General features: G+C 40.4%; 1 protein-coding gene across 5 annotated transcripts in view; it reads left to right on the forward strand.

Moving 5' to 3' along the window:
- CEP85L (centrosomal protein 85 like) overlaps window positions 1-13,461 on the forward strand; it is a 239,290-nt gene that overhangs the window by 49,016 nt on the left and 176,813 nt on the right. The window contains exon 1 of one of the 5 annotated variants that reach the window (XM_017541077.2): window positions 7,510-8,153. The exons of 1 other annotated variant lie outside the window; for it this stretch is intronic. Coding sequence is in view for 3 of the 4 variants with exons in the window: in XM_037742954.1 (XP_037598882.1) it covers window positions 10,557-10,689 (133 nt within the window). In the remaining variant the exon portion in view is untranslated. Of the gene's footprint in view, window positions 1-7,509; window positions 8,154-10,530; window positions 10,690-11,502; window positions 12,178-13,461 lie in introns of those variants that run through there. 3 more of the 5 variants (XM_037742954.1, XM_017541075.2, XM_037742952.1) reach the window with 3 other exon arrangements.

Here is a 13,461-nt window from a genome sequence, read left to right on the forward strand (position 1 = left end):
GTTGACATTTTCATGCATACAGTTTTTCCAGTGTTTGTGTTTGTGTATGCACATGTATATTTTGATTTTTTTCCCTTAGGATAGTGTCCCAAAAGGAAACTTACTGAACCAAAGAGCAAGATTGTTTCTATGGCACATATTGCCAAGTTGCTTTCCATAAGAGTTGGACCAATTTATATTATTAGAAGTGTATGAGAATATTGGTTTCTCCAAAGCATCACTAAAATTATGTTCTTAATTATTTAATCTTCATATAAATGAAATAGGATGACTTTAGTGCACTGCTTTAATTTTTTACCATGAATTATTTTAAGCATACAGAAAAGTATGCAGAAAAAATACATAACCCCTGGTCCTGGTTTATTGAATCTTAACAAATTTCCACACTTTCATTAGTTTGTTGTTGTTGTTGTTGTTGTTTTTGTTTGTGTTTTTGGTTTTTGAAATGGAGTCTCGCTCTGTCACCCTGGCTGAAGTGCAGTGGCGTGATTTCAGCTCACTGCAACCTCTGCCTCTCAGATTCGAGTGATTCTCCTGCCTCAGCCTCCCAAGTAGCTAGGACTACAGGTGCGTGCCACCATGCCTGGCAAATTTTTTGTATTTTTAGTAGAGACGGGGTTTCACCGTGTCAGTCAGGATAGTCACGATCTCCTGACCTCGTGATCCACCACCTTGGCCTCCCAAAGTGCAGTACCACATATACAACTGAAGTTGTTGTGCACAACTTTCCCAAATATTCCAATGCCTTCCTCCCACCCTCTATAAAGACAACGGGAATTTGATGTTTATCATTTCTTTACACTCCCATGTCCATATGTTTTAATTGTTAAATCTTTAATTACTAATGAAGTCGAATTTTTTAACATAATATAACTAATATTAAAATGCTTAGATTCTAGAGTCAGGTGGAACTGTCTTTGAATTCCTGCTCTGTCACTAGTTAACCATGTCTCCAGAGGCCTATGACTCAGTTGCCTCATCTATGAAATGGAGGTAATAATAATTCATACTATTTTTTTTTTCTTTTGAGACAGGTTTTCTCTCTGTTGCCTAGAGTGCAGTGGTGCATTCTCAGCTCACTACAACCTCTGCCTCCTGAGCTCAAGCAATTCTCCTGCCTCAGCCTCCCTTGTAGCTGGGACTATAGGCATGTGCCACCACACCAAGCTAATTTTTGTATTTTTAGTAGAGATGCGGTTTCACCACGTTGGCCAGGCTGGTCTCAAACTCCTGACCTCAAGTGATTCACCCACCTCAGCCTCCCAAAGTGCTGAGATTACAGGTGTGAGCCACCACACCTGGCTAATTCATACTATGCTTTAGCATGTTGTTATGAAGATGAAATGGGAAGCTGCATGTGAAATTCTTGGTATAGTGCTCTAGTTTTTCTTGTGAATTATTTTCCCCTTTTCTTAGCAAGGTTAGATGACCTAAAACTTGTGCAGCACTTTTACAACATGATCCTATTTATTCCTCACAACGGTTTTATGAGCAGGTACTGCAAGGATCCTATTTGATCCCAATGATAAGCCAGCATGTTGCAGAGCTGTGTTGAAACCTGAGTCTCTGGTTCTGGCACCTCTTGCTTTGAACTTATTTGCTGCAGCTCCATCAACTCTAAAGTCATTTTGTGATACAATGTTATTGATTTATGAGGTGGTTTTAGTACTATTCTTTAACACAGTCATTATAGACAGGTCCTAGTTTCTCTCTGACTTATAATTGTCTTCTTTCTCTATTTTTTCCCTGAATAGTCTACATAAAAATATTTTATTGCTCTATAAAACTAAATATACTCTTAAACTCAACAAATAACATTACCACTAATAATATATTTTTACATTATTAGATATTTAGGATTTTATAGGGTTGGTATTACTTTTTTCTGATTTTTTTTTTTTTTTTTGTAAAACAAAGTAAAGATCTTAAGCAATTGCTGTATCCAGATTTCAATATATTAATGCATTAGTCCTAAACATTTTAACTAAAATAAACTCTTAAGGATTCTGTATATTTATTAATGGTTAACTGGAGTAGAATTAAAATTTTATTATTTATAAAAATGTAATTAAGAATAATAATAAACATCATTTAAATGTATTTAGAAACCAAATTTCACAATACCTTATTTTTAAGTTGGTTTTTCAAGGCACAAGAAAAAATACTCTGGATATAAGTTACTCTTGTGTACATTAAAGGACCCATGTATAAATATCAGTTTTGTTTATACACGTTTTAAACTACAAACATCTTAAGATGACATTCTATGGTAATCATATTTTACTGTTTATCAATATTCCATTTTTCCTTTGAAAATTCTGACACCTCTCACATTGACATTCTCCTTATCATATTTGAAAAAATCCAGATTCAGAGAACTCAAGGTGGAGTTAATTAGGTCATTCCAGACATTACATGGTCCCAGGCATGGTGGAATGAGGATATCCTCAAAGGCACCTAGAGGAGCAGGGAGCATCTTAAGACTCAGGAAGCATATGCATTATGGACACATGATCATGCAAAGGATATTGACTGAAATAAATATGAAGTACTTTGAAAAGACATTCAATATAGATCCTGTATACCTAAACACAGTGTTTGTTTTGGTTTTATTCCAATGGGAGAGTTATCTGGCTCTTTTTTCCCCTGGAAATCACTGGGTTCAGGTATGGGTTACTACATATGGATAGTAGGAATACGGGTTACTACAAATTTTTGAAAGCCATTGCCTTATAAATGACAATACGCACCCTTACCTGGCAATTTGCCAACTCCCCCCGCCCCTCACTGAAGTAGTACTCTGCAGCTGGCCTTTTGCCAAGATCTGAGAACTATGGCTCACGCTTGAGGTCTTTAGCTGATACCTTCTCCAGGGAGGCTGGCAGGCACCTTAGCAGAAAGCCACCTTGAAGCCTATAAAGTTTACCTTTTCACAGACGTTATACTTGCAGGCAAATGCCCATGTACACCAAATCATTTTAAGGAAACCCATCATAACCCTCTGGATGAAAATGCAACAGAAAAACTATAGTGCCTGGTGCCAGTTCACACGTAGCAGGTAGGTACTTAAGGAGTGATAGCTACCTCTGCCACAAAAACATGGAGACACACTCTCATCTGCTGATTACAACTCATTTCCTCTAAGACATTTTAAGCCATCTGTTCTAAAAGTTGGTATGTGGGAAGATGAAAGTTCTTTTTAAAAAAATTATGTGGTAACACCCAAAATCAAAACTGAAGCTAACGTGGCATTGCTCATTTATGCTCTAATTTTCTGGAAAACAGTTTCAGGCAAGTTAGGACGGCAGCAGGCCCAGGAGCTGAACAAATTCAGGGGCCAGCTTAGGGCAAACTGGGGTGGGATTAGATGTTCCAGTCTGCACTGTTCTCCTAAGCCTGTCATGATCTGAAACTTAGATCTTGGGCCTGGGCCAGAACCAGGCTGACCTTTAAGGTTGAGCAAAGAAGGCAACAGTATCCAAACAACCATGGTGATGAATTCTCTTGATACTGCCTTTTCTCTCTCTTCTCCCTGAATGCTGATCAAATGCTCCCAATCTACCACCTCCCTTAGTGTCACTACAACTACTGTCTTCTACCGAAATTGAATGCCTTTTTAAGATTATGAAAATAAATGCTAATTACTATGTCTTTTGGTCTCAATTGAAAACAGTTATCCTTCAGCTATCTTTCATAGTATAAATAACTTGCCCAACTTTGCTAAGGATAAAGTTTGCTCCATAACATCATTACGTTATTGTAATGGAAAAAAGTGCCTAATTAATTAATATAAAGACTATTATAAGATTTGTATAATGTCCTAATTAGAGAATATACATTCATGATCTTTTCATAATTTCTTTTGTCATCATTCACAGCATATGTTTTAGGAGTATAAGTAAATTTTAGATGCTTTGTTCATTAGTAATACATCTCATATTCTCTGTGAGCACTTATAATAATGCATGCATTTGATATTCAGGTGGCTCTTTGTGTTTTCATTTTAGTAATTGTTGATTCAAGGGGCATAGAACATTAAAAAACTAGTGTTAATTACTATAATGAAAGTATAGATTGGTTACTACGTTTTTAAAAACTTTTAAGTATTGCTTGTAAAAAAAAAGTCTGTAAGATTTTTTTCTGAGTTCAGTTTTAGGTAGTACATTAAAAATAGATTCCCCCAAAATAATACTACAAACTATTTGGGATGTTTAAGAAATACCTTGTTTATGCCTCAAAGTAGAGGAAAAAAAGACCAATTTGAACTAATTTTAATTTAGTATAGATATGTCCAAACATATGATTCCCCCTTTCTTTCTAAAGCACATTTTCAAAAGTGTGTTTGGGACAAGCTGATATGTTACACTTTTGAAATATAAGCAAAATAGTTAAATGTCAACTTATAATATTTATTAATTTATTTATAACACTTAATTAAATGTACTGATTTAAATACATTGCTTTTTTTCACTTATATTTAACATATATTTATAATCATAATTTCATAATTATGAAATTTATTTTTAAAAATACAGGTTCTAGATTTTACAACTTGAATTTATGTCAGGTTAAAAGACTTCTGCAATTGGTACATTGTTGAACAAAATAAAATAGAGAATGACCGATACATGAGAGATTGTAAGGACCACAGTACATGGTAACTCTATCTTTTCTGAAATAAATTGTATTAAAAACAAAGAAGCCTCACCATATAGCTATATATGTATGTTGACAGAATAGAAAATTAAAAAGCTTAAAGTGATATAGAAAAGTAACCAATCCTTCACACTTTTCTCTGATTTTAATTTGTCTGCCCTACTTTAGTACTCAATTAATAATTGCCAGGTGAATACAGCTATTGATCGACTTACGACCTATGCAACTTACAACCATTCGACTTTACGACCACAATCGCTAGCCACGACTGCTCTGCGTTTGGCAGCGCAAACGTTGCCCAGCTGGGCATACGACAGTGCGGACCAGCTTCCGGCAGCACTACCATCTCCGCGTGCATATAGCCTACTCAACTTACGACCAAATCGTGTTACGACCGGTCTGTCGGAACCAATTGTGGTTGTAAGTCGAGCACTAGCTGTAATAGTATTTTCTAAATCATCTTTTTGTTTTTTATATGTATTACATTTATAACCAGAAAAAAGCCCACAAAGAAGTTAGTTCCCCCATAAATCTGAAAATTGTAGTTAGAGTTGTTTTTCTGAATTTATTATAATACTTGTTAAAATTCCAGAGCTCCACTGAAATCTTAGCAAAAAGATCCACTCCTTAAATTAGCCCAGATTCCTTTAGGGATTGTTTAAGTGATGTTAACTCTATCTACAGTTCCAGAGATCCCTACATTCTTCCACTGGGTAAGCAATATGCTGAAAATTCTTTGGAAAATAAAAACCTTACCAACGGGAACAGAGTATATTGAACTGAATTCTCTTCTACTACCTAGAAGTAAGGAAGCTACTATGAAAACTGTCTTAATGATTTAAAATTATTTGAATGGTGAAGTTGTAACTAATTAATTATTCTTAATTAATGAATTAAAATGCTATTGACATCAATTAATTCAGTAAGTTTCACAAGTTTGTAATTTGCTCTGGGAAGTACTCTGAATAGCAGCAAACTTTTCTAATAGGGGCAGTAGCTGCCTGGCCCTGGCCAGTCAGAATCATTGAGGACCTTCTCCTTCAGACTTCCATGTGCCCAAGTGGTATGCGGAGTCAACTTTAAACCTGTCATATTTGTCTTTCTTTCTTTTTTCTTTTTTGAAGACAGCTTCGCTCTGTCACTCAGGCTGGAGTGCAGTGGTGCCAATCTTGGCTCACTGCAACCGCCGCCTCCTGGGTTCAAGTGATTCTCATTCCTTAGCCTCCAGAATAGCAGAGACTACAGGCATGTGCCACCATGCCCAGGTAATTTTTGTATTTTTTTAGTAGAGAGGGAGTTTCACAATGTTGGCCATGCTGGTCTGCAACTCCTGACCTCAAGTGATCTGTCTGCCTCAGCCTCCCAACATGCTGAGATTAGAGGCCTGAGCCACTGTGCCTGGCCCAATTCTCTCAAGTCGGCCTTTCTCTGCTGTTCAAAACACAAGGCATTTATTTATCTATACTATTGTATAGTCTCAGTCTATGTTGCTATATGCTGCCTTCCTGGTAACTCATCCTCAGTATGCTGTCCTCTCTGGGAAACATTTTCATCATGCTCTATAGACTTCCTGTTTTCCTATTTAAAACAGAAGTCCCAATCCCAATCTTCATCTTCCTCACAGATTGTGTCAGTTGGCTTCTCTGGAAAGCAGATGCTAAAATGGAACTAGGGTGTAAGAGGCTTATTGGAAGGTAACACCTGTGAAAGATGAAAGGTGCAGGAAACAGGATTGGAAAGGAAAGGCTCAGCCCACAATGCACATCTGACAAGGTCCCAGTCAACCCAACAGCAAACTAGAGAAAAAGGACTGATGATTAGAAGTGCTCTGCATTGGAAAGAATGGCCAGGCTCCAGTATTTCTGCTGAGCTTTGTCACTGGCTGGGGATATCTGGGAAAAGTGTGGAGTAGGGCGACTATTGTTTACAATAATCTATTGTTATATTTTAAAATAGCTAGAAGAAAATAATTTGAATGTTTCTAGCATAAAGACAATTTTTAAGATGGATATTCCAATAATACTGATTTGATCTTTACAAATTATATGAATGTATTAAATTATCATATATATGCCCAAAATATGTACATCTATTATGTATCAATAAAAAATAAAATTAAATAAAAAGGCTGAGGCAGGTTTGGCAGGTGGTAAAAGTCGGAGGCTATCAGCCAACTATACTCCTCATGGCTGAATATCAGGGTCTTTCTTGAAGGGAGATCAGAGAGACAAACCTCCAAGTTCATCTCACAGATTAATTCCTCTACTGCTTCATCTCTGAAATCTTAAACTTTAGCATCCTCCTCTCCCACCCTAACATCTTACCTTTCCAACTTTTATTCCCTTACTCTCATTATATTTGCCTTTCAGTTGTAAAACTTCCACTCCTTTATTCCCACGACCTTCTCTCAACATTTCAGCTTTGTCTTAACTCCTTCTTCCAGATAGGCTACACCCAGTTTCCCATCACTTCTTCTATTCTTCTGCCAATATCCTTACATCCTTTGCCCCTTTTTCCTGTTAGAGTGCCCACACTACAAAACCCTGTTTATCTGCCTTCATTCTTCCTGCACTCAAATTGCTGGCTGCAGCTAAAGAAAACCATATATCACCACAGATAATGTCACATGGTTTCCAGTCTTAGCTGAACCCTAAACACTATACAGAAATCCTATAGTTCGGTATTTCCTTCTCATATGGCGTCTTTTTAAAAAAATTTTATAATTTTTATTTCACAGCATGTTAAAGAGCATGGTGCAAAAGGCACGGGCATTAGAGTCACATGGATCAGATTTGAATTCTAGCTCTTTACTACCTGTGTGACCTTAAGTAATTTTTCTTTGGTCTTTTTTCTCTATCTGTGAAATGGAGGTATTACTAACTATTCAACATAAAATATGTAACTGATTTAGTAAGAAGTCTCAAATCATTTGAAGCACATACTCAAAGTTTTTTCTCCCCCAATAACACTGCCAACTGTACACTTTTGAAAACCCTCTTTTCCACTGAGTACATCTCAATCCAATTCCCTAACATTTTAGACATTTTCAGCTTTCAACAGTCCTCTTCTCCACCAGGCCAGGTCAGATAGGAGGCTGTGTGTGTGGGTTTGTGTGTGAAGGCATGATCTGCTTTCTTGAATCCACACTTCTGTCCTTCTACTTACTGTTCCAGTGTCTGAAAAGGCAGGCAGGCAGGCAGGAAAGAATTTGTCTCGTTGTGCACTGTCCAGGTTGCTGTCCCATTTCACTGTAAATGATCTTGTTCCTTTTCATAGGCTCAGGATGACCAGGTGGTGACCACAATAAGTTCCATTGATAAAGATGTCAGTCCTAAGCAGTTCCTGAAAACATTGATGGTCGTTTGGAAGACTTTATCTGTCGGCTAAATTCGGTCCCTCCCACACCCACTTCCTATCCTAAGGACCGCTTCAGTGGTCCATATCATACCTACTCTCTTATTGGTTATTGCAGCGCAACTCTGGGGCCAAAGGAACAGGTGAGATTCATTTTCTGTACCTCCCAGGAATCGGGGACTTGAGATGAGGTGTCCTTGTCCTCTTGGCCTTGTTATACCACCTAATTTTTCTTCCTTTATTTTGGTAGCACTGGGCAGGAAATCACAGCCTAGAATGAAGGTTTCTATGAACTTGGCTCCCAAAAATGTGTTAAATATTTGTCAAGACTATACTATTTCACCATAATTACTGGACTAATTAGTAACCCAAAGGGTCAGGAAAAGGCATCGGTCACTACTTTATTCTGATACATGTATAGAAATTATCATCTACAACTGACCTGGCCTATACCAATGAATGTTATTTTTTCTTGGTGAGCTGTTAACACAGTTACATTTCTAAATTATATGTTTGTCTGTATCACCAGTATAGGATGTACACATACAGTGTTCTAAGTATTTTACAAAGATTAACATGTTTAATCCATACAGCAATCCTGTGAGGAAGTTATAATTATAATCCACAATTTGCAGGTGAGGGAACTGGGGCACAGACAGGTTAAGTAACCTATTTGTTTTCCCTTCATCTATTTGAATTCTACCTGCCAGGGATCCAATTATGATATTCAAGTCCATCTTCAAAAGAGTGTTTTTATTTTTTCTTTATTATAAATGATTTTAGGGATTACAACAATCCATAAAAAATTGGATAACTTGTCGTCTTTGTGATCTGGAAGAGGTTGTATAGCATGCTCCTTGATACACACTTGATATATAAGACTTGTCCACTCTTTGGAATCTTTTAGAATTCATTCATAAATCTTTTTCTATGTAGTAGCAATAGTTCTTTAGGAATTATTTCAGCTCTAATTGGTTGGTTTATTTTTCCTGCATATTTTTGGTTCTTTTGCTGTTTTATATTTTTGTAAACATTAAGCTCTTTTGAGCTTTCCCCAGATTATGCATGGGGTTTCCTTCTAATTTTATTTATTTATTAGAGACAGGGTTTCGCTCTGCTGCCTAAGCTTGAGTTTGGTGGCACAATTCATAGCTCACTGTAGCCTCCAACTCCTAGGCTTAAGTGATTTTCCTGCCTTGGTCTCCCAAAGCACTGGATTACAGGCATGAGTGACTGTACCTGGCTCTTCTAATTTTAAAATATCACTTTTATCCATTGTTATATCCCTCTTCAGTTCTGTAGTTGATGTTTGCACAATCTGATAAGTTTGAGTCAGAAAAACACATGTAAGATAGCTCAATTTAATCACTGCAAAGATTTATATACAAATTTAAGAGTTATAAATGCAACATTTATTTCTCACTTTTAAATGTCTTTTTTTTTAAATGAAGCATTTTAAACAAAGAGTTTAATATAGTTGATATTAAATATTGCATTTTTAGTACTATTTTCTTCTTTTGTGATCTAGTTTATATTCTTAAAAAGTCCCGTCCCAAAACATTAAATATCCCATTTTTCGTCTGACCAACCATACTTACACACACACACAGAGTCACTATTTTCATTACTTACTTCTTTTGTCTTTGCACAGTAGAACAACTGCCAAGATTGAGGCTTACCAAGGTTCAGTGATAACTGTCTTTGCTTGTAAGATTCTCCTTGTAGTCCTAACATACTGTCACAACAAAACAAAAATACGCCAGTTTACCACATGGGGTTTAGTAATGGTTAGGTAGTCATTAGGTTCTCCAACTTGTGTTACGATACATTTTAATCATTCTGAAAACCATGGCTGTATCCTCCCATATATATGACATTCATGTATCATGGATGTGTGGGGAAGCATTAGTTCAGTATATACTCAGAATTCATATGATTAACAGAAATAGATACTTTATCTACATAATATTCTCACTTAGTATTTCAATTAATTTTAATTGCATTAGCCCTCTATCCTCCCAAGTTTAATTACTAAGGACACAAAAATTTTTATCTTTGGTGCCAAGTGCACCAAAAAAAGCAACATGTTTTTACTGTTTGCTTTTACTCTGTAATAGATATTGATATATTTTAGATACTTTCAGCTTCACATGTACTTTTGTGTGTGTGTGGAGTAGCATGTCCATACATTGATAAAAAGATGTAGAAAACCCGAGTAAACGATTTTCTTTTAACATTGTTTAGAATGAAGTAGAAATTGTCAGTTTTGAAATAATAAGTGTATTTTAAACTTGCAAAGGTCAAGATATTTCTGTAATGTTTTATACATTTCTTAGAACAGCATCACAAATGAATTTCAAACGTTCTGTTCCCTGAGACTGTGGTAACTACAAAGCATGAAAAAAAGTGTATACTTTACATAGTGCTATAGCTTCTGATAATTTTCTTTTTGAGACTTAAAAAGACGTCTGTCTTCCTCAAGTGCTAGATAAAATGAGCGAATGCACATTTAAATCAGAAAAAAGAACCAATCACATTAGTCTTTCATGTTTCCTGTTTCTTTTTATCATCAGAAACAGCTGACCCTTGACCAACAATACATGATTTGGAGAAATAATTGGAAGACTACCACAGGGAGACTAAATGTAAAATTGCAATTAGATAAATTACAACACAGATGTGATAAGTGATAGAATACACACCTAAATGTAAGTTAACCTCCAATCATTTTAAAGAGTATTTCCCAATTACAGTGTCTTTAAGGGAAAAATGCAAATATGAGGGCTTTGTTAACAAGATTCCAGACAGGAAAAAGCATCATGGAACTCAAAGCTTCTCTAGTTCAGTGACCTGCGTTCTGGCTTACCTCTAAGTGATCTGCCTAGTGCAGAGCCCGCCTCCCACCACAGTGCTGGCCCAGTATTTATTACACTGCCTATTTTGTAACTAAACGTTGGAAGCATCATCATATTGCCAATGAGAAGTAAGATTAAAAATAAAAGGATACTGCCCCTTTTCGCCCTTCCTCAGGACGTCTGCTCCTGCACTGAGGGTTCAGGTAAAGGGTGGAAACTAACAGGAAGACGTGAAGGAGTAGGGGGCAAGGAGGACGAGGCTCCCTTTACAGATTTTGGTGCCATTTTTACTCCTTTCTGGTTGCTTATGAGAACCGTTGTGCCACTAGATTATAATGACAGCCCCTCTCCGCCTCGGGTCATAATTACCCCCGAGATTTTTCCGGTGCACATCCCTGTCTTATAGATATTCTGGTGCCTGTGTTGCCGCCACATTAAATCAGTAAAGGAAAACCATCCCTTTTCTACTCCCTAAAGTGAAGTACAAACGAAGGAGTACAGATGAGGATTTAAATCCCAGTCCTAATTCCAAGGGAGGCTGGAAGCCCCCTCAGCCGCGCCTGGCGTGGCCTCTTCATCTCGAGCGGTGGTGACGCGAGGGGCAGGTCTTCCACGTGTCTTCACAGAGCTGCCCGGAGGGAGGGCGTGAGGGATTATCCAAGGGAGGGGTCGAGTATCGCAACACAGGACAAGTTGCGGTCCTCTTCTCAACTCGCAGGGCGGGAGGATGGAGACAGGGATGCGGCGGGAGGACGGGATGGCGGGACAGCCCAGCTGCAGCCGAGGAGTCGAACCGGGGTCTGGGGAGCTCACCCGCCCGTCCGCCGCAATCCCCGCCCCGCGCGGCGCCGCGCACGCCTGAAGTCAGCGCCTGAGGCCCCGCCCCCTCGCAGCCCCAGCCCGGGCTCTGGCTCAGCAGGCGGAGGGGGCGGAGATAACCCGCAGCTGCAACTTCGCCTGGAGCCTTTGAGCCTGGGCTCAGCCGGGATCTAGCAGCCGTCACCGCCGAGTCGCTGATTCCCGGGGGCCTCAGCCCAGCCGGCTTGGCCATGGCAGCCGCCGCCACTGCGGAGAATCTGGCCCCGACGCTCCCCGCCCGTCGCTGAGCAGCCGTTAAGCAGCCACCCGCCGTTCCTCCAGTCCGTGCCGCCGAGGCCCACGCTCCGGGCAAGTTTCCGCCGCCGGAGAAGCAGGAGGACGGACGTGAGGAGTCGGGTGTCCCCAGCCCTCTCGCCCGCGATGTGGGGGCGCTTCCTGGCCCCGGAGGCCTGCGGCCGAGACAGCCCCGGCGGAGCACGCAGCTTCCCTGCCGGTAAGGGATGGGACAGCGCCCGGCTGGGGTGGGGGTCGCGGCCGACCGCGGCGCCTCCGGACCTCGCCGCCGCTCCCCTCCCGCCTCGGGCCTGTCTTCCCCCGGTCGCCTCCCCGACGCCGCAGCGCGCTCGGTGTCCTCCCAGCTGCCGGCACCCGGGCAGACATCTGGCTTGCCGCGTTCCAGGCGCGTCCGCCCCGCATCCCGTCGTCCCCGCCGCCCCTCCTTGGGCTGCAGTCCCAGCGTCCGCAACTTCCAGCTCGCTTGGGCCCCCTCGGGTTGGGCTTTATTGTCTGCCCGGCCTCTTCCTTTCGCTCGTGGGGTGTGTGACCGGCGTGTTAACGGGGCTTGCCCGTCGCTCGCGGGAACCCGGGCGGGAAGGTCGCTGCGACCGTGCTGCAGCGGCGGCTCCGGCACGCCTCGGAGGGGCCGCAGTTCCTCGCCCGCCCGACTTCTTTGACGCGCGGGCGGGGGTTGGCTGTGCCCACGCCCGTAACTGCTACTTTTAGGGCGCGTTTTGGGGAGGAGGAGGATGCTGCCGAAGATGCCGCTGCTGTCAGCCACCCCCAGGGGAACTTCAGCCCCTTGGAGGAACCTGGTCGCCGACCCGCAGCCCCTCAGGCGTAAGGGGAGGGCGCATCCTGCGGGAGCCAATGGACCGTTGAGCAACGGTGCTACGAATCCGTTTGGCTTTCCCGTGGCCCCTTCGAGGAAAATTAGGTGTTTGCTGCGTTGGGTGTCTGAAGGGGGCTGTTTGTATCGGACAGCCATTTCATGCTTTCGTCGCTCAGAAGTTGTGTAGGAGCCACAAAATTAGGATAAATCCTCCCCAACTTGGAATGAAAAATAAGTCTTGGATTGCCTGTGATATGTTCTTTAACGATGATAGTTCTTTCAGGCACTTTTAATCTTGAGTTTTGAGGCCTTTTGAGAAACTGAGTTATATGGACTTTTTGTGTAGAAAAAAAAGACACGTATACATAAGCAACATTTTCTCTACAATTTTAGCTGGTTCTGGGACTCCCATTAAGTAATATTGCTCCACAAAGTGTGGATCTCGGCTTGAGTAACTTAGAGATATTTTTGTATACATTTCAAAGCTGTTATTTACAAAACAAAAAAGCAGAAGCAGCATTTGGAAAGGGGTCTTTTGAAGGTAATATTTTCTGCTATCTAAAAAAATATCAGGCACTAACCAAGGCATTAATATCAGGCTATTGAAATTTCGAATAATGCAGTTGTGTGATATTTGTGATGCGGATTTTAAAAAGACATATATACGTT

Source organism: Cebus imitator, unplaced genomic scaffold (assembly GCF_001604975.1).
Source record: "Cebus imitator isolate Cc_AM_T3 unplaced genomic scaffold, Cebus_imitator-1.0 Scaffold130, whole genome shotgun sequence".
NCBI lineage: Eukaryota > Metazoa > Chordata > Mammalia > Primates > Cebidae > Cebus > Cebus imitator.